Raw genomic sequence first — 22,761 nt, 5'->3', positions numbered from 1 at the left:
AAAAAAATTCCTAAGAGAGTAATTCTATTTAGAAATATATTAAATATATATCACTATAATATATATGTGTGTGTATATATATATATATTTAAAATCAAGTTACTTTCTCAATCAAAATACTTTCTCAGTAATATATCCATATTTGGTACCAGTTGATGAAACCTTTTTCTTTTTTTTTTGCATCAGTTGATAGAACTTTTCTTCCCCCAAACCTGTGGAATTTTAAGTCAGAGAGTTGAAGTAGGCTGTTGACCTTGTTCTATCCAGATCTTAAAATTCTCTTTATCTCCTGCTGGCGAGTTGACCTGTAGCCTCCATTAGCTTTATTTATTCATATTTTTCCTGATCCTCAGTGTCCTAAGTATTTTGAACTTTATAACCTCTGCTTTGTTCTCTTGTGAATGGTCTTAAATAAACTGCAAAGATTAAAAGCCACAACTCTTAATGAGGAGAAAACCCCTACCTTTTCAAAGATCTACTCAATCCTTGTTTATCCTAGAAATTTTTGTGAATAAGCCAGTGCCTGAAAGTTATCTCCATAAATAGTTTCCTCTGCATCAACATATAGACAAAGGATATTAGATAAGAAACTATCAAAGCATGGGAAAAGAATAATTCTAGCATTAAAAAAAAAAAACAAATAAGCAGGCACTACCTGGTAGGGAAAAAAAAAAAAACTGTATTACTCAACTAAAACTTGCCTTTACAAGGACTTAATGGGTTTCAAGAAAAGGCAGAAGCTAACTGAAGTATCTACAGAATCCTAAGAAAGAGTACTTTTCAAGAAAAGGGTGATCAACTTGTTCTAGGAGACTTTTGGCAAAGAGTGGACATCATTTTTGACACTTGAATAGTTAAAGTTCATAAATATAGGAGCCATTTGTAAGTAGTTTATATAACTCAATGGATTTTCCATAGCATAAGATCCCAGAGTAGAGTATCTTTATTAAGGATGGATTATCTAGATGTAAAATATGTTTCTTAGAAATTCTTAGGCCATCCTATAATTGCCCAACATGTTTATGATAAAATATAAAAGTACACATGACATTATGGACCAGTGAAGAAACTGCTATTCTGGGGCAGGAAATATAATTTTTTCTTTGTGTTTGCACTGCTTATCTGTAATTTAGCTTTAAATTATTTACTAAACCAATAAGTAGGCTGAGCGATTCTCCACATCATCTCTAGAATTCTACAATCATTTTCTGAAATGATTTATATGCCTTTTTAAATTAAAATGTGACACATGTTCCTGGGAAAAACTGATAAAACATTATCTAAAAATAGCCCAAAAAGAGTGTGAATCTTTATATTTGGAGTCTTTTATGCATACATTTACTGCTAACATTTTCTTCAAAAATACTTTTAAACCACAGTAAATAAACATAATAAACTTTGAAAGAGAATTATTTTCTCAGAGGTATTAGCCAGACACTTAATAGGAATTAAAAAGTATTTATTGGTTCTGCCAAGAAATGTAAAAGTAGACTTAAAGCATCCATGACTAATGCCATATATCAGAAAATTTTATTATCATTCTCTGAAAATTGGTGTTGGCCTCAATAAATTACTAATGTGATAAATGTTTGGCTAGTAGTAGAGTGTGGCACTGTTAATGTTGAACTCTCAGGAATTACGTGACAGAAATAAAGAAATGTATAGAAAAATATCCGCTCTCTAGTATATTTTTTTCCTCTTCACTCTCGTAATTTAGCATTTCAACACCTTGGTAAATAGCCAGCAGTATATAGATCATTTGTTCACCAGATTGTAAACATCTTTTCAAATCAAATGATACCAAGAAAAAAGTTATGGGTTATGTATTCCTTAGAAAGAAAATTAACTGTGGCTAAACCATTCATAAGGTGTGTTTGGAGGTCATGTGTATCAAATACACAGGTTCATATCATGAAATTTTTGGTGCAGTTTAGTTTGCGATCAGCATTTAGTTCAGAAAATTTAATTTTTTCCCCCTTCCATTTCAGGCATCAACTCTCAGTTGGCTTACAGTATTGCTTCTGGCGATAGCCTTGGGCAGTTTACAGTCGACAAGAATGGGGTATTGAAAGTTCTAAAACCTTTGGATCGGGAGAGTCAGTCCTTCTACAATCTGGTCGTTCAAGTGCATGACCTGCCACAGCTTCCAGCCTCCAGATTCACAAGCACTGCTCAAATCTCCATTATTTTGTTGGATGTCAATGATAACCCCCCAACCTTTCTTTCCCCTAAATTGACCTACATTCCAGAAAACACACCTATTGATACCATTGTTTTCAAAGCACAAGCAACTGACCCAGACAGCGGCCCAAACAGCTACATTGAGTACACCCTACTGAACCCTTCGGGAAATAAGTTCACTATCGGGACCATCGATGGAGAAGTAAGGCTTACTGGAGAGCTAGATAGAGAGGAGGTTTCCAATTATACTCTCACGGTGGTGGCTACGGACAAAGGTCACCCATCTCTGTCTTCATCTACAGAGGTGGTAGTTATGGTACTTGACATCAATGATAATAACCCTGTTTTTGCACAGGCTATGTATAAAGTGGAGATTAATGAAAATACACTTACTGGAACGGATATAACACAAGTATTTGCAGCAGATGGAGATGAAGGTACAAATGGACAGGTCCGCTATGGCATTGTTGACGGTAATGCCAATCAGGAATTTCGGATCGACTCAGTCACAGGGGCAATCACCGTGGCTAAGCCTTTGGATCGAGAGAAGACCCCTACTTACTCTTTAACTGTTCAGGCAACAGATCGGGGCAGCACTCCCAGAACTGATACCTCTACCATCAGCATTGTTCTACTGGATATTAATGATTTTGTCCCCATATTTGAGCTATCTCCATATTCTGTAAATGTCCCTGAGAATCTGGGAACATTACCCAGAACAGTTCTTCAGGTAAGTATATTTAAATCAAACAAATATTGTGCTCTTTGTAAGACAATTCATTTAATTACAGTGTCATGCTGCCCCACTCTCTTCCTCATTCTCATCCAAAAATGCTTACCTGCTGATACAGCAGATCTTGAAAAGGACAGGTTTATGAAAATTACTCCTAAGGACCTGTTGATTTCCTTGTAGATGAAATATTGTATTTCAGTTATATCCTTTTGTGTTTATCTCTGCTGCACACATTTGTGCATTTTTGAATTTTGTTTCACTATAACAGTTATTCTATACATAGTAAGAAAATAAAATGATGTTAAAGTTTGAAAACTTTTACAAACGTTGCTCTTCATTCCTCTTTACAAATCCAACTACCTGGATGAATCTGCTGTTAAAAAAATTTTTGTGAAGTCTTCCAAAAATGCAATGTGTTATTTTATACCTGGTTTTATACAAATTATATATTGTACTCTGTGCCATTTTAAAATTTTACCTAAAACTTACAAACATGTCTCTGAAACCTTTTAATATTGGTCTGTATGGCTCTACCCTATTATTTTTAATAATACACTTTATTTCATGATATACATTTTGTGAGTATTACTCACATTCATGGCCTGTATTATTTTCTCCTGTAGGTGGTGGCAAGAGATGATGATCAAGGTTCCAACAGCAAACTGTCGTATGTTCTATTTGGTGGTAATGAAGACAATGCTTTCACTCTCTCAGCTAGTGGAGAACTTCGAGTAACACAGAGTTTGGACCGTGAAACAAAGGAACATTTTGTCTTGCTGATCACAGCTACAGATTCAGGTAAATCTGTAATAACCTTGTTCGACAGTGAAAAATTTCTTCATAATATATGTAAATGGAAGTATGTTTACCACTAAACTAAATGTTCTTTGAAATTTACTAATGCTTGGAACTTCGGTTGTATCCACACCATTTTATAGAACATATATCACTTTATGAAATTTATATGTAAATGTTAAGTGTTTAAGCACATTACAAACAAAGCTGTACTCCTGTAAGACACAATATATCCTTGCCCGGTAGGCTGACCCAGTATCTCTGGGGTTGACTCTATACTGTCCCCCTTGACTGTGGATATTTCAAGTACCTTAGCTTTGAAAACATTCAGATGGTTCTAACTGGTCATGGAGATAAGAGAGTGGGTCCAGAGTTCTACTTCATTAGTCCTGTAGGTTCTGCAAAATCATAAGTAGATATAATAAGCGTCTGATGAAGCCCCACAGAACTCCAAAAAGGGTACCAGTGAGAGCCTGGCTTCTCACTGAGTAGCAGTGTAATGAACTACGATAGGGAGAAAGAGAAGCAGTATACATTAGCTCTCACTGTTTAGAAACAGAAATTGCATACAATTGTAGAGCAAGTAGCATAAAATACAGTCTATTCAAAAAGTAACATTACTGTTAACCACTGTTTTGTTACAGTTCTAATTCAAAGCTGAAACAACTAAAATTTGTTAAAGAACCTCTGTGCCTTGAAGAAAGTAGATGTGCTTACATATGTGTTGAATAAGCAAATGAATAAATAAATCATTGATCTTCAAAAGTCTCAGGGAATTATGAAGCATTGTCCTTACGTAACACTCATTTATAAAAATTGTTAAAACTTACTGTTTTAATTGTTGAAGTTAGTAATGTTGACATCTCTTTATTAATTTGTTGAAATTGTTTTAAGAACAGGCAGATTTGTTGGAACTTCAAAGGACTGACATTTTTGGTATATGGATATTTATGTAGATGTGTGGCTACTGCTATAGGAGAATTATTCTGAATTTCCAAATGAGCTGTTTTTGCTGTGGTTGAAATGTTTTTGATGAATATAATTTATTGCTATTTTTGTTATTTGTGACCAATTTCAGAGTATACAATTTCATGTCACCACTTCATAAAAAAAGGAGATTTGAAGATTAAGAGTAATTATAAATTTATGTTAAGTATACTAATGATAGTGCCACTGCTTATTTATCAAGATGGCTCTGTCTGTATTATTTGCCGTTTACTTCATCTTAGACTATTGCTTTGTGAAAGAAAGCACTAGTCTCTTTCTTTTTTTTTTTTTTTAATCTGTGTGAATGACTGTGTTACATTGCATGCAAACTATAAAATCCCAGGCAATGATGAGCAGAATGTAGTGTGGTAACCATATAAAACTTAAACCAAGTTGATCTGAAACATGTTTCATTATATGTGTAGGCAGTACTTCTCGGTCAGTAGATAAACATTTTCATGTGGCAAATGCAGTCACTGCCACATGGCTCAGGTCAATCCATATTTCAAGAGTCGTCTGGAGAAAAGAAAGGATAAAGAGGTGTACAAACCAGTAAACGGTCAGATATTTAGAGGTGAGATTTTATTATGAAAACACCGCAGACTCAGCTCTCCTCTGCAGTTGCTGGATATGTGCAGTCAATTCTAGGCACTCCCAGAAACAGAGTCTTTGTGGAGATCATTTGGGGGAGGAGAAACCAGACCCAGGAATCTGGCTGCTAAGGCATCCGTCACTATAAAACTTGCTGCACAAGATGGTGTGTCACACAAAGGTCATCCCAGGGCGAGGAGCAGATTGTGATTGTGAGAATCAGAGATGCAGTGTAGGGTGACCCTGGACGGACAGGGCACAACTCATAGAAGTTCTCCATCAGGGGATTTGTGATTTGGAACATTCTAAGTCAAAAGCCATGTCAGAGAAAGAATGTAGACATCTAGACAAGAGTGTATGTTTTCAATCAGATCATTCTGAGAATTTAAAAATCTTTTTGTGCGCCTGTGAAGCCAAGAGGGAGATATTGTGCAGGGGAAGGGAATGGTTGTTTTCTGACATTTGGCAATCTGAGTCATGCAGTTTGCCAGATTTTACAGATATTAACCCATTTCTACATATTACTTTATTATCTCAGAGACTATGGTGTGTTTATTTCCACTGTAGTTTCAGTAAACTCCTCAGAGTAATTAAGTAATTTGCTCAGGAGGTGGCGCAGTGGTAAAGAATCCACCTGCCAATGAAGGAGACTCAAGAGACGTGGGCTCAGTCCCTGGGTTGGGAAGATCCCCTGGAGTAGAAAATGGCTAAACTACTCCAGTATTCTTGCCTGGAAAGTCGCATAGACAGAAGAGCCTGGAGAGCTACAGTCTATAGGGTCGCAAAGAGTCAGACACGACTGAGCACTCATACACACACACACACACACACACACAGCCAAGACGTGGCAGAGTAGGATTCAGATCCTAGTATATCTGACTTCCAAGTTTAGTGTATGTGAAGGTTTTAGTGCTGAGGTAAAGTAAAATTTGAAAAATATATATTAATTTCCAAAATAATTTTATTTGCAAAATAAACCCAATAATTGTCTATATAATATACTGATTAAAAGCTTTAAATTTGAACTGATGGTGATTTAAATTCTGTTTCTCTCAAATTTTTTTTTGTGATTCAGACAAAATCTATCATCTCTTTCAATCTCAGTATTTTCTCAGTAAAATGGGGATAATAGTAATTACAAAGTAGTTTATTACAATGTTTAACTGATACAATATTTGTTAAATATGCCTAAAACATTTTATATATAATGATTTTAATGAATTGTGATCCATGCACTTTAAACATTCAAAAATTCTTATGAATGTCTGCCCTGTTTCTTACTAGTCTTATTAAAAAATGTATCAATTGTTTAAAAAACATTTTTTAAAAATTGCAATTCATATTTTTTTCATTTTATGCATTACTACATTAAGAATTTTTATTGTGATATCAGTTTTTTCAGATTTCCAAAGAATATATTGCATGGTAAGTGCTTAACCATTTAAAAACTGTAGGTCAGCCAAATTATGGTTAGGGAGGACTTTGTGGGCTAGTCAGCAAACTTAACCACCACTTGTAATGATGCTTCTCCATCAATATGACAGCATAAAATTGACATTTCATTAGGAAAAAAAGAATGAAAGGAAAAGAAAAGTAGGAAGATAGGAAGCAAAAGAAAGAGGGGGAGGAAGAAAGAGGGAAGGAGGGAGGGACCAAGGAAGGAAGAAAGGAAGGGAAAGAAAACTGGAAATAATAGAGTTAAAAGTGTTCTCTTCTAGTACACTTGGGTGAGTCAGCCTGTTGAGAGGAATTTTCACAACGAGGAGATTCATTAGAGTATTAGTCTAAATGTGCAGACTTCACAAGAACCAAGTCCTGGTTTCAGGGAGCTGGGCAGTGTGCATTCATGATGCCATCAGCCATGATCCTGGGGAAAATTGGGGATCTAAAAGTGTTAATATAAGGACAAATAATGCAAGTGCGACTCTAATTTCTATGAAGGACTATTGCCATTAAATGAAAAATGTGAAGACCAAGTGTGTTTATATTCTATCCAATAATGAGATAGGAGAGTTATGAGTTATTAAAAACTTACAGTTCAGATTATCAGTAAAATGAAATTATGTGGATGTCTGTCATTCAGGGCCTTAAGCATAATGTTAAGAATCATGATGGGAGCATGAATGAGATTCAAGGACATTGGTCCCTTGGTCAGAGTATTTTGGCAGTCTTAGAAATTAGATAATTACTTGAAAATTTCTCCAAAGTACAGATTTTTATGAGTGCTTTTTTGCGGGGCTGTCTTGAGATGGACTGGTGGCTTGTAGGGACACAGGAGTAGAAGAATTCAAGTAGGTATATGGAGATCCTTTAATATGAATCATATAAAGCAATCAGAAATCGTGAGGTATGTTGGACTAGATGTTTTTAAAATTATTAAAACTCATGTGCAACCATAATTTTATACCCAATTCCTTTCTATACTTCCAGTGTCATCAATATCCACAGTGAGAGCTTCAGATATCAGGCTTCAGAATTTGCAGTTTTATATTCCAGGAATGAAGTCTCTGACACAGGATTTAAAATACTTATTCACTGCTATGATTTAAAAGTCAAATTAGTAGATGACATGAGAAAATTCAGAAAAATATGGCAGCTTTTAAGTCCCAGATGCCAGGTTATTCTCAAATTGACAGTGTTCTGAGAACCAGGAAAATATCAAAGTGTTCTAAACAAGAAAAAAAAAATTGACAGTTTTATTCCTTAGCTCACAAATCATTTTTCCTTTGCTCTTTTGAAATTCTTACCTGATGGCAACCCAAAGATGGGTCAACTTTGGCAATATGGCAGCAATTGAAGCAGCAGCTTATTTTTATCAGCAGACCTCTAAATCTTTGAATATTTGTGGAGAAGATATTAGCATTCCACTTTCATCGTATTTTTATTTACTGACTGCATGGCTGTAGAGTAGCACATCTGGAAGCTCTCTAAGGACTCCTGTCCACTGCTTAAAATGAATACAAGCACACTATCCTATATGTGTGGGACCAAATGTTGCATTGTTAAATAACAAAACCAGGACAGAGGGTAATAATTCTACCTCACTTTTTTTTTTTTTTCCTCCCATAGGATTTACTTACTAAAGATTAATTTAAAGAGGTAAGGCTAAAACTCAATTAAAGATAATATTTGTTCAACTGATATAATAAAAAGTATGGATGTTCTGCCCTCAGTCCAAATTACTCATTGTTATTTCTTCTAGAAATATGTACCAAGTAGACAGTCCCAGGAGGCTAAGGCTTCACCCAGGTCTGTAGTCATGAAGGTACTGCAGAGAACCCAGCACATTTGGTTCATCCTAAGAGGAGAGCTGGCCCTAAAGCAGTTACTGTCCTCCTCATATTTTGACACTCTGTTCCCAAGGATCCTTCCTGCCAAAAGTTTTCCTTACCATTTTCTCATAAGTGCAATAAATTAAGTAATATGTTTTAAATACCATAAGTAGCAGGGAATTGTCAGGGAACTCAGAGCTTTATACGTCCAAAAAATTAATCCTAAGAATTAATTTACAAAATGGAAGTATATTATAAAGGTAAAAACATAGCTTTGTGGTTAAAAAGAGGTTCAAATTCCACCTCTGACAATTTTTAGGTATGTGACCTTGAACAAGTTACCTTTGTGAGTGTGTGCTCAGTCGCTCAGTTGTGTCTGACTCTTTGTGACCCTTTGAACTATTGCCCACCAGACTCCTCTGTCCATGGGATTTTCCGGGCAAGAATACTGGAGTGGGTTGCCATTTCCTTCTCCAGCTGATCTTCCTGACTTAGGGATCGAATCCACATCTCCTACATTGGAGGGCGGTTACCTTTATAGTGTTATATATTTGATGGAAACGCTAATTCCTACATGAAAAATGTATTAGCAGGAACAAATGTGGAAATGACTCATTTTAGCTATTAATATTAGTCAGCACATTTGTTGGACATCTTAAGCTTAGTAAGGCCAAATAAAATTTCTGACTTTTATGCTTCCTAATCTCCATAAGTTGTTCTCTGCCCCCGGTTTCACAATTGCTCAAGGCAAACTTTGTTCCACAAGTCCATTGACAACTAGATTCTGACTCACAAAATGTCCTGATTGATCCAATTTTCATCATTTCCATTACCACCACCTTAGTCTGTGTGCATGTGTGCTTGCTAAGTCACTTCGGTCATGTCTGACTCTTTGTGACCCTATGGACCGTAGCCCACCAGGCTCCTTGGTCCATGGGATTCTCCAGGCAAGAACACCGGAGTGTGTTGCCAATACTCTCCTCCACGGGATCTTCCCAACACAGGGATTGAACCTGCATCTCTTATGTCTCCTGCATTGGTAGGCAGGTTCTTTACCACTAGTGCCAGCTAGGAAGCCCCCCACTTTAGTCCAAGCCAGGGCAAATATGATAGCTTTCTAACTGCCTTTCTCCCCCACAGTATGCCCTCCAACAAGCAGCTCATGAACCTTAAAGCCATAAATTAAATGATTATGCCCTGTTGCTTAATTAAAACCATTCGGTGATTTCTAAGAATAAAAACTAAATTTCTTACCATTGACCACATGGCATTAAATGATCTTGCCTCTGTCCACTATCTGACCCTTCTGTCATCATCTGCTGCTGCCTTCCTTTATTATGTTCCACCATTGGTCATTATCACCTCTCAACTCTGTTCAGTATATCCATGTTGGTTTGCTTGAAATCAGCTAGTGTAGGAGTATTTACACTATAGGAATCAGCAAGCTTACAGATCAGGTGACTTACTTCTGGAGAGTAGTTGCTAAACACTGACAGCAAATTGCTAGTGACAGTTAATCTGGCCCCTTTAAAAATGCCAACCTTTTTCTCATCCTTGGCCCTTTGCATTTGTACCTGTAGTTCTCACTGTCTGGAGTGTTCTACTTTGTAGCTGGCTGTTTTGTTTTTGTTTTTTTTTTCCATTTTTTAATGGGGTGGGGGGCGGGGACAGGTGACATCTGTATCGTGGTCATTTTGTCATTGCATCTAAGTAAAATGTCAACTTCTCAGAGACAATTTATCTGACTGCCAGTCTATAGGTCCCACTTCCCATCTCTCCAATGTTTCTGTCACATTACTCTGTTGTGAATTTTTTATTAAACATTAATTGCCATTTAAAGTTATATGCTCATATAGAATATAATGCTTTCCTGGTGACTCAGCAATAAAGAATCTGCCTGCCAGTTCAGGAGATGTGGATTCCATCCATGGGTCGGGAAGATCCCCTGGAGAAGGAAATGACAACCCACTCCAGTATTCTTGTCTGGGAAATCCTATGGACAGAGGGGCCTGGCAGGCTACAGTTTGGTTACCTCATCAATAGCTGTTATACTTCCAGTATCATGTAAGCTTCCTAAGTGAAAGTGAAAGTTGCTTAGTAGTGTCTGACTCTTTGTGACCCCATGGACTATATAGTCCATGGAATTCTCCAGGCCAGAATACTGGAGTGGTAGCCTTTCCCCCTCCAGGGGATCTTCCCAACCCAGGGATCAAACCCAGGTCTCCCACACTGCAGGCAGATTCTTTACCAGCTCAGCCACTAGGGGAGCCCAAGAATACTGGCGTGGGTAGCCTATCCCTTCTTCAGGGGGATCTTCCCGACCCAGAATCGGACCCAGATCTCCCACATTGTAGGCAGATTCTTTACCAGCTGAGTTACCAGAAAAGCTCCTGTCTTGTTCAAAACTGAATTCCCAGAAACACTCAGAACAGAATGTGTAATATAACATTTGCTGAATAAATATTTGTTGAATGAATGAATGATTTACTGAATGAAAAATGATAATTATTTATCAAACCATCCTGTTATTATGCAACTATTATTTCATATTTATTTACCATACTTAAATACAGTTTATTATCATGTACTTATCACTTGCAGATTTTTCAAAGGACCTACCAAAACAGGAAAAGTGCCAATCTTTTTCAACTGATGGCTGAAATTCCAGAAGTTTTTGCTGCATTGGTTGTGGTCATTCAAATTGACCCCTGCTTTGAAAAGCAGCATAAGCATTTAAGGCTCTGTGGTGTTTAGTGTGATGTGATAAATTGCAGTCATATGTAAAGACCCACTGAAGCGTTTTATGGCTTTAATTCAGTTTCAAATGCTTAAAAATACTGCTTGAGCTATATTCTCATGACTCTCCCCTGAACTTTCTGGCTCTTATTCAATTCTGTTATCTAGTAGATGTTTCCAGGTAGGTCTTATCTCTACTTTGTGATGTCCTGCCTACCTTTTCTTGGTCTGGCTCACTAACTCAGAATCTGCATAAACAGACACTGTGCTTTTGAAAAGTTTTGGCATTTGGCAATACTTTTATATCTGGACTTCCCATAGCAAAAAAAGTGAGTCTCCCATATCTCCCAAAACACCCAACACCTTTTTAGCTACCCCCCCCAAATATATGTATATATATATATATATACACACTGTATGTGTATATATATAGTTTTATATATATATATATATATATATATCCCACATGTGGTATTTGACTTCACATAGCTTAATAATAAAGGCTTATTATTCTTCACATAAACGTAATGTGAAAAATTTAACTTATTTTGTTATGAGGATTTTGGTGTTTAGATAAGCATTTCCAATAGATATATATCCATGGAATTTTCCAAGTCTCTTAGAATTTTTTTAACCTTTGGTGATTTTCTACCCTAACCAGTAAATTCATAGTCTTTGACCTATTAAAATCCACCACTATTCTTAAAGGAAGGAATTAGTATATGAGAAAGCAGTAAAACAATATGTGACTATAAGGGGTTATTGAAGTTATAACCTAGTGTGTAATATGGAAGGATTTTAAAAGAAAGCTATATATGAAAAATTCTAAGTGACAAAAATCTGACTTAAAATGCTAATTTTATAGCCAGAAGTCTTCTTGGAAATAAGCCAGTCCATTTCCTTTATTTTTGAGATAAGAAAATTGAGGCCTGGAATAATTAGGCAGTTTGCCAGAGCTTACAGACTCAGAGAATATCAGAGTCAAGAACAATATCCAGGATTTCTGCCTTCCAACTGAGCCCTTGCTCACTCATGGTATATCTGAAAAAAAATCAGAATCTGATTACCCTCTGCAAAACATAAATTTCCAAAAACAGAATTTTAAGAAAGCTTTTCTTATATGTAATCCATTGTACTCTAATGAATAAAACATTCTGTTATTTTTCTTTTTCCAAATAAATAAATAAATGTTTCAAAATATTTTAAGTGGCGTCAAATCAGCTGGAATCAGTAATTTCAATACTGATTGTTTGAGAACAAGCTTCAATTAAGACATTGTTCAAATTAAATTGCTAAGTAGGAGAAGATATAAAAAATTCACTAGGCTTTACAGGTAGAAGATGATAATATTGCCAATTATTCCACCCAATTGTCACTTTGCATTTGCATTTATTAAAACCAAACTATAACGGTAATTTAATAGATCTTATAAGTGAATTATTATTAGAGTCAATGAGACTCATATGCTTCTATGGGCTGTCAATGTGTACCAAGCATCTGGACAATGTTTTGTCAGGAAGCATTTGTGGAGCAGTCTCTACCAGGGATTCTTCTAGGAATTGGAGACATAGTGGTGAAAAAATGACAGTCTCTGTCCTCACAGAAGTTACATTCTAGTCAGAAAGCTAGACAAAATGTAATATATAGGTCGGGAGTTATATGAGGTGCTATGTAATTAAATAAAGCAGGTTAAGTGGCTAGAAAGGAAGGAATTGGAGGAATTATTTTTAATAGCAGAGGTCAGGACAGCGAAATGTGAAAATCAGGGTAAATTTGCAGATGAAACGGTTCCTAGACAGGGATCAAGTTGCCTTTATTCAAAGGACAACTGGAAGGCCTGGACGGTTCTACCAGAGTAAAAGAAAGGAGAAATATTGATAAATGAATTAAGCAGAGGCTGGATCATCGCAGTGTTTTAGGCCAGGGAAAGAAGTTTTAATTTTATTCAAAGAGAAAGGCAAAGTCTTGTTAAAGCTTTGGACAGGGGAGCAACAAGGAATTTTGGAGTGGCCTGTTTTTGTGGAAAAGAGATCTGGTTTTGTGGCAGTGGTGAAAACTACAGTGGAAATAGAGACGGTGATTAAAAGGCCAGGACAGCAGCCCTTGAGAATGTTTGAAATTAGGCTACAGCATGGAGGAGATGTAAAAGAGCTAAACATTTTATCCATTTTGAAGGTTAAGCCATAGGACTTGATGATGGAATTGGAGGTAAAGAAAATTAGTAAAAGAGACAAATCAAGCATGAGTCCCAGAGTACTGGCCTGAGAAATTTGGAGATAGGAAAAGGAAAAATTTTTTTAGGTTGAATTTTCCTTACATTATTTTTTTGATATACTGTTTTTAGATATTATGAAATCTCCAGTGGAGATGGCAGGTAGATATAAAAGTTTAGTTCTCAGGAAACACGTTTGAGTAGAGATGCAACTTACATAGACAAACTTTAGAGGATGTTTGCTCATTCTGTGCGTGCTGAGTGCTTGTTTGTACCAGATTTAATCTCACAACAGCCTTGTAAATTGGATTCCAATATTATGAATTAAAAGAAAAACAAAAACAAGGCTGAGTATTAGAGAAGTAAACAACTTGACTCAGACCTGCAGCTGTTAATCAATAGAAATAGAATCTGAAGCCACTAAACCTGATCAAGGAAACCGTTTCTTAACTATGACTCACTCTTTCCCATAGATTAGCTCATCTAACATATTTTGTTTCATGTAAACCATGTTTATGAGTTTTTTCTCTTTAGATTAAATATTATTTTATATTAAAAAGAGAAATGGTTTTTGCAGCAAAAAAAGAGAAACAACATTCAGTTCTCTGCCATTGAAACAGCGAGTAAAACAAAAATATTCATGAATTCAAAATCAAAGGATTACTGTTCTCAGATCAAGAAATGCATATCCAAGAGTTTCACAGAGTTTTACGGAATGCAAAGCAAATGTTTAATACTATCCTTAGAATATACAATATGTACGATACACACATGTATGCACATACAGTAAGTCGATTGGGCTGTGTTATTTGCATTTAATTGGGGTGTGGGAGATTAAATTGTGCACAAATTAAATATATTACCTCTATTTATCTGTTCTCAGTCTAATATGCTAACAAACTAAAGAGATATTCTGGCTATAGATTTGGTTAAAAAGTCTAGTAGTGAACTATGTGTCAGCGTAATTAATAGGTCTGAGGGGAAAATTTCAGTTATTAGCATCCCTAATTAAGGGCATTTATCATCTGATTGAAACAGGGGATAAACTTCATTCTTATGCAGGGATTGGAAATTACTTTTTAATGAAGGGGAAACATGATGCTTTTGCAAAAGTTAATCCTAAAATCTAAAAGGGCTAATCACTATGCTTATTTTCTTGGTGAGGCTATGATGACATTTTGAATGAAAACTGTTTGTTACATTGTTTAGCTGAGAGGGTCACTGCATTGCAAATGTCTCTGTAATCAAAAGAGAGGTCAGAAATGTGGAATATGACATTTTACATCTGAGGAGAGTTGCTTTTTAGATGTTCCAAAAAGACTGCATCCTGTCAGTATTATTTGTGGGAAGATGTCGAAGAACTTGCCTTGTCTGTTATGATGAACATTCTTAGTAATGAAAAATGCTTGAAAACTTTCCGTAAGACATCAATGATTCCATAAATCAAACAGTGCTAGGGTAATCTTCAGTTACCAGGAATCACTTGCATTTAACTTAATTATATATTTGAGTCAAAGGAAGTTTTGTTATCTCCATTGGAGTATTTGTCTTAGATGAGAATTTTGCTTCCAAGGTTCATAACTGGTTATTGTTTTACTTCCTCTTATTTGCAATAAGTTTAGTACAAAACCCATTAGTGACTAAGTGTTATCATAAATCATTTATTTACATAATATTCTTTAAATCAGCTACACTTTAGTAGAAACAACTTTTCCTACATAATATTTCATTTGTATAGTCATAAGATAAAAATACAAAAAGAAAGATGATCAAGCTTCCAAAATTCCAATAAATAATAGCTAGAATTGCTAACATGTTGCATAGAATTAAAATTTGATGAAGTAATTTCAGTCTATTTCTCATTTACTTAATTTAAGCTATAAATCTGAGTAGATGAAGGAAACCCAACTTTGAAATGGAAACAAATGATTTGAAATATTAAAGAGATGATTCTACTACCTAAAGGATAAATATTAAATATAATAGAAAGTAATGTAAGCTTAGTATGAGGAATTTTCCTTCTAATTTTATCATGTTAAAACTTAATCTTACTTTGTAGCCTATTTTGATAATTATTCCAAAGATATATGATTTGATAGTTTCACTAAATAGGCAGGACTCCGGCTATATTTTGAATTTGGTGGTTGCCTCTAGTATTTCAGAGTTTCAACATGTGTTGTTAGGGTTCTTTTTTTTTAATGTTCTCCAAAATTAAGTCTGAGAGAAGGCAATGGCACCCCACTCCAGTACTCTTACCTGGAAAATCCCATGGACTGAGGAGCCTGGTAGGCTGCAGTCCATGGTGTCGCTAAGCGTCGGACACGACTGAGCGACTTCACTTTCACTTTTCACTTTCATGCATTGGAGGAGGAAATGGCAACCCTCTCCAGTGTTCTTGCCTGAAGAATCCCAGGGACGGCGGGGCCTGGTGGACTGCCGTCTATGGGGTCGCGCAGAGTTGGACACGACTGAAGCAACTTAGCAGCAGCAGCAGCAGCAAAATTAAGTCTTTATCATATACTTTATGTGGGGAATAAAATATTTAGTTTACATCATATTTTATTTTATAAACTCTTAAAAATTATGTATCCATATAACATAAAATTTACCACTTTAATGATTTTTAAGTGTACATTTCAATGACATTAATGACATTCACACGATGAGCAATTTTCGGTCTTATTTACATAACATTGCTAAGTTCTTTCTTTAGTTTTGTCACCTCTATTCAGTATGATAGTTGCTCAGTCATGTACAACTCTTTGTGATCCTATGGACTGTAGCCCACCAGGCTTCTCTGTCCATAAAATTCTCCAGGCAAGAATATTGAAGTGGGTAGCAATTCCCTTCTCCAGGGGATCTTCCCGACCCAGGGATAGAACTTGGGTCTCCTGCATTACAGGCAGATTCTTTAGTATAAGAATTTATAAAAAGGAAATAGTGTTTTTGATAAAGATTCCTGAGAAATAATTAAAAATAAAACGTTACCTTAGTGTGTACCTACCTAATTTATGTAAACATATTTGTAGAACTAATTAATGGTAATACATTATGAAAATGAAAATTTTAAGATAAATGCTATTGGTCATATTTAAATACTACTACATATTTACTTGCTTCACATATTTTCTGGATTCAAATTTAAGCCAAATCACATAATTAAAAGTCAATACGGAATGGTTGGTTTCAATACCTTCTCAGGGGATGGCTTACTTACTGTAAGAAATATGTGAGGTCATTCTTTATTACAACAAACACACCCAGTCAGAGGACTGTTCCACCAAATGTTTGATGTTAAGAATGAAATCAGTTTTGTGGCAAAGCAACAGATTTCAGTTAAGCAAAATTCTAATGCGGCTGAGTAGTTTCTCATGTTTCAGGAAAAGATGTTTAATTTATGGGGGCTAACATTAAATATGTAAAATGCCTGCAGTTAGACCTCTAATTAGATCTTTAGATTCATTCATTATACTTATTGAAGATGAATTTTCTGATAGAGCAGTTGCCTGAAACATTTTTCTTTTTAAAATCTTATTTTAGGTTTCCTTGAACTTTATTCATATGTTTGATCTTTTTAAGCCACCCATGTTCAAAGGCAATACCAGTTTAATCATTTCCCAAGTTTAAGAGTATAAAATATGACTCAAGACAAAGTTTGGAACTACGCAAGTGTAATGGACTATCAGAAGATTAAACTGAATAATTGTTGTGTGTGTGTGTGTGTGTGTGTGTGATGTGTTTTTACACATTAAAAAAATGCTTTTCAGAATCATATGTATTTTTTTGCTGTTGCTCTAAAAATTTAAGAAGTTTAATATCTATTTACCCATGTTTATTGTATATATGTTGGAGAAGGAAATGGCAACCCATTCCAGTATTCTTGCTTGGAGAATCCCATAAACAGAGGAGCCTGGCAGGCTATATAGTCCATGGGTTCGCAAGACTCGGACACGATTTCGCAACTGAACCACCATTGTATATATGTGTATATATATATATATATATATACTTTATAAAATACATATAAGGCTTCCCTGATGGCTCAGATGGTAAAGATTCCACCTGCAATGCAGGGGACCCAGGTTTGATCCCTGGGTTAGAAAGGTTCCCTGGGGAAGGGAATGGCCACCCACTGCATTATTCTTGCCTGGAGAATTCCATGGGTGGAGGAGCCTGGCAGGCTATAGTCCATAGAGTCACAAAAAGTCAAACACGACTGAGCGACTAACACGTTCACTTTTACTCTCATATATACACACACAGATGTATGATATATAAAATACAAAATATTTGTACAAAATGTTTTTGAGCTTCCTTTTATCATCTGACTTCTGATTGTATTTCACATGTCTCCTATATGCTCCTTGCCTCTGTACTTAAAAATTTCTGAGATTTTGTTCTTTCATTTCACTTCTATCTTCAGCTCCATTCATTGGCTAACTGTCTTCTATCAGGAGTCTATGTCCTTACATCCTACTTCTTTCTGATTGCATCTGGTTCTCATAAATCAATTCCAGATGAAACTGAGTAATCTTGCCCTATTACGCCACTACCTATATAATTCATCATTATCAGATCTGTCCAAGCAAAATATTGGCCCCTAGTATTCTGATTCCTCTCATGGGATTCAGGATTAATTGGGACCCTCTGTTATAAGTAGTATAACTATCTCCAAAATGTTGACCTTTGTCAGAAGTTTTGTTCTCTGACCCCAGCCTTAGGCTAAAATCTATATTTATTCCCCGAAGTGATCAGCTTTTTGAACTTTCAGCCATGTAGTCACTAGATCAGATTTCCATATATAGAGTCAAAGGAGAACTTAATAAACATTGAAGACAAGCTATACATTATTGGTTTAGATAATGATGAATTAAACAATAATTTCTGCTCTCAATTATTTTATAACTTAATAGAGAATATGGTAGAAGTACATCAGTAATAATAATAATGAGTAAAACATCTGAAATAAGAGTGGCATACTTTTATCTGAGCCTAATGAACAGAGAGAATATACTTTTTCAAGAGTTCAGAGTTGACTTTCCTTCTGTCCATTATTGTTCCGTCGCTAAGTCATCTCTGACTCTTGGTGACCCCATGGACTATACTTCTCAGTCCATGTGGTTTTCGGGCAAGAATACTGGAGTGGGTTACCATTTCCTACTCCAGAGGATCTTCCCAACCCAAGGATCAACCACACATCTCCCAAGTCTCCTGCATTAGCAGGCAGATTCTTTACCACTGAGCGACCAGAGAAGGCTCTGTCCACTATCAGCTCAGTTCAGTTCAGTTCAGTCACTCAGTCATGTCTGACTCTTTGTGACCCCATGAATCGCAGCACGCCAAGCCTCCCTGTCCATCACCAACTCCTGGAGTTCACCCAGATTCAAGTCCATCGAGTCAGTGATGCCATCCAGCCATCTCATCCTCTGTCGTCCCCTTCTCCTCCTGCCCACAATCCCTCCCAGCATCAGAGTCTTTTCCAATGAGTCAACTCTTTGCGTGAGGTGGCCAAAGTACTGGAGTTTCAGCTTCAGCATCATTCCTTCCAAAGAAATCCCAGGGCTGATCTCCTTCAGAATGGACTGGTTGGATCTCCTTGCAGTCCAAGGGACTCTCAAGAGTCTTCTCCAACACCACAGTTCAAAAGCATCCATTCTTTGGCGCTCAGCCTTCTTCACAGTCCAACTCTCACATCCATACATGACCACAGGAAAAACCATAGCCTTGACTAGATGGACCTTTGTTGGCAAAGTAATGTCTCTGCTTTTGAATATGCTATCTAGGTTGGTCATAATTTTCCTTCCAAGGAGTAAGCATCTTTTAATTTCATGGCTGCAATCACCATCTGCAGTGATTTGGGAGCCCAGAAAAACAAAGTCTGACACTGTTTCCACTCTTTCCCCATCTATTTCCCATGAAGTGATGGGACCAGATGCCATGATCTTCGTTTTCTGAATGTTGAGCTTTAAGCCAACTTTTTCACTCTCCTCTTTCACTTTCATCAAGAGGCTTTTTAGTTCCTCTTCACTTTCTACCATAAGGGTGGTGTCATCTGCATATCTGAGGTTATTGATATTTCTCCTGGCAATCTTGATTCCAGCTTGTGCTTCTTCCAGTCCAGCATTTTTCATGATGTACTCTGCATAAAAGTTAAATAAGCAGGGTGACAGTATACAGGCTTGACGTACTCCTTGTCCTATTTGGAACCAGTCTGTTGTTCCATGTCCAGTTATAACTGTTGCTTCCTGACCCGCATACAGATTTCTCAAGAGGCATATCAGGTGGTCTGGTATTCCCATCTCTTCCGGAATTTTCCACAATTTATTGTGATCCACACAGTATGGCTAAATGTAAATAAATTGTTTAAATTCTTTGAGTTGAAAATTCTTTATTAAAAAAACTTAAATAGTAATACTTGCTTCATGAATCTGTATATTAACAGTAATACATATAAAAGATACTCATGCATATGCATGCCTGCTAAGTCGCCTCAGCATGTAAAGAGTCAACTCTATGGACTGTAGCACCCCAGGCTACTCTGTCCATGGGATTCTCCAGGCAGGAATACTGGAGTGGGTTGCTGTGCCTTCCTCCAGGGGATCTTCCCAACCGAGGGATCAAACCCATGTCTCTTGTGTCTCCTGCATTGCCAGTAAGGTTCTTTAACACTAGTGCCACCTGGGAAGCACCACTCAAATACTATTATCAAATAAGTGTTCAATAATATGTATCTATAAATATATATGTGGCTCAGATGGTAAAGCGTCTATCTGCAATGCAGGAGACCTGGGTTCGATCCCTGGGTCAGGAAGATCCCCTGGAGAAGGAAATGGAAGCCCACTCCAGTATTCTTGCCTGGAAAGTCCCATGGATAGCGGAGCCTCGTAGGCTACAGTCCATGGAGTCACAAAGAGTTGGACATGACTGCACGACTTCACTTCACATGTATATGCACATACGCTTTTCAATTTATATACAAATATACAGGCTAAGTTTACACGGACTAATTAAGACTAGAGTTTTTAGCGTACTAATATTGTGGCTCTCTAGTAATTTGCAAGAGGAGAAAACAAAGAGTCAGTTGGGTGTTTCAGCCTGGAAAGTTCTGAACTGAAGGTGAAGTTACAGTGAACACCATGTAGCATTTCACGTGGACTATAACCCAAAAGATGTTGGGAAATAGGAACATAAGCACCAGAACCACTTCTTCACTAGGTTAAGAGGAAGGGTTCAAAAGCAAGCAAACAAACCGAAAAGCAACAAAACATAGCTTCATCATTCCATAAGGAGATGAGGAAGTGACAAAATCTGTGTGTACCAAGGACAAGGTAACTTGTGTCCTTCATCTGAGAAGTCTGTTGTAGACATAAGTCTTTGTTGTGTTGTTGTGCCCAGACAAGTCCGACTCTTTGTAACCCTTTGGACTGTAGCCCATCGAGCTCCTCTGTCCGTGGGATTTTTCCAGGCAAGAATATTTGGAGTGGGTTGCCATTTCCTCCTCCAGAGGATCTTCCTAACCCAGGGATCAAACTTGCCTTTCCTGCATTGGCAGGTAGGTTTTTTATCATGAAGCCACCTGGGATATGAGGCTTATTCTCTCAAAATCAGGGGGCATTCCTGCTTTCTGTCCCTTGATTTCATCTTCCTGCCTAAAGCTGAGAGGCAGGGCCTTGTGGAGGACCAGTCTGAGGCTAGAGTACGCTGAGTGGTGGAAGGCCCTATCCTGAGAATAAAAGAGAAATATTGGAGGCAGAGTTCAGAGTTAGTTAAATCCCAGTAAGAGACTTAGAAATGTAGAATTATGTCTTTGTACAATTTCCTTGTAAAACTTTAAAAGTAAATAAGACCTGCATGCCCATCCCCTGGGGCAAAAAGAAATTGAGGCCATTGTAGAAATTGGGTCACTCTATCAATTCTTGAAGAAAAGAGGAAGAGAAGAACTCCAAGTGCTGTTAAAGTGGGCTGTGGCTGCTAACTAGTGGAGGAAAGGGGACTCGTGATGGTTCTTGGCTTGAGAAGATGCCCCATGTGGATATGGGATTACTGTGGGGCCACTTCTCAGGCCAGGATCATATGGTGTTGCTGGTGTGCTTTCAAGAGCTTGTGGAAAAATTAGTTGTTCTCTGTTATGGAAACCATGAGATTGAATTTGTTGAATATTTTCCTAGGTAAACAATGTTTTGTGTTTTTTTTTTTTTCGTTTTGCTTACTAATTCAGAAAACACATCAGCAACAACATTTATGTAGTTTATAGACAAGGAAAGAAATCACATGTTCCTAACCAAATGAGTTAGTCATCATTTTATGGGGTTTTTCATATGTGTGTCATCAGACACTTTAGAATACCAAAGATAAAACCATTTGGCAGTTACTGAGTTATTTCTTAACAAGTTTAAGCATTGTTGATTAGAGAGCATATCATACATTTTCAGGTCTTCTCTCACTTGAAATTTGTAAATTTTGCATTTTTAAATTTTCAGTTCAACACATCTTATACAAAGCTATGCAAGTTTTGAAAGCCAAGTCTCACACACTTATAACTACCAAAAAAAAAATCATTAAAAGAAAAGAATGATTCAAAATCTTTTCCTGAATAATGTTATCTTAGGACTGACTTGTAAGTTTTGTCAGGGGACAAAAATCCTGAGAACTATGACACATTAATCTGTAAGATTGAAAACTGACCTTTTAAATGTCACTTTTCCTTTTTTTTCTCCTGATCTCTACAACAAGTACAACAACGAAGAATAATATAGAATACACTCTAACTATGCACCAGGCACTATCCTAAACATGTTATATTCCCTCCACACCCCTATTGGGATAGGTTTGTTCTCATTATTCCTATTTTGCATATAAGAAGACAGATTTAGTGATTGGAATACAGTGTCTGTAATAGAGATAAAAGAGCCTTTCATATCTGGGACCTTGACTTAGTTATCCCCCTCATGATTCATCAGATATATACTCTCCTTCCCATGACATCTGCTTTTGTCCACACAAATGTACAAACAAGCTCTAGTTATTGTTTTTTTCAAGCAGACAATGGGAGAGATACTAACATCATTCACATGATTAACTTCCATCTTATTAAACTGTGTATAATTAAACACACATTTCAGAGCTTAGGGCCAAACACTGGTCATCCATATTAACTCAGAAGATATTGATTTGGGCTTTAACACGTGCTGTGAAAAATTAAAAATTTATGGCCAGACAGATGTCCCCAAATGCTACACAAGCTTAACCTGGAC

At 36.6% G+C, this 22,761-nt stretch overlaps 1 protein-coding gene across 2 annotated transcripts in view; it reads left to right on the top strand.

The window, feature by feature from the left end:
• Window positions 1-22,761, top strand: part of FAT4 (FAT atypical cadherin 4) — a 190,929-nt gene that overhangs the window by 99,357 nt on the left and 68,811 nt on the right. For both annotated transcript variants that reach the window (XM_010813782.4, XM_005217605.4), the window contains exons 5-6: window positions 1,989-2,911; window positions 3,538-3,712. In XM_010813782.4, coding sequence (XP_010812084.1) covers window positions 1,989-2,911; window positions 3,538-3,712 — 1,098 coding nt within the window. The remainder of the gene's footprint in view (window positions 1-1,988; window positions 2,912-3,537; window positions 3,713-22,761) is intronic.

This window comes from Bos taurus, chromosome 17 (assembly GCF_002263795.3).
Source record: "Bos taurus isolate L1 Dominette 01449 registration number 42190680 breed Hereford chromosome 17, ARS-UCD2.0, whole genome shotgun sequence".
NCBI classification, from domain to species: Eukaryota; Metazoa; Chordata; class Mammalia; order Artiodactyla; family Bovidae; genus Bos; species Bos taurus.
Note: the sequence above shows the minus strand (reverse complement) of the source record. Positions and strands in the feature narration are given on the sequence as shown.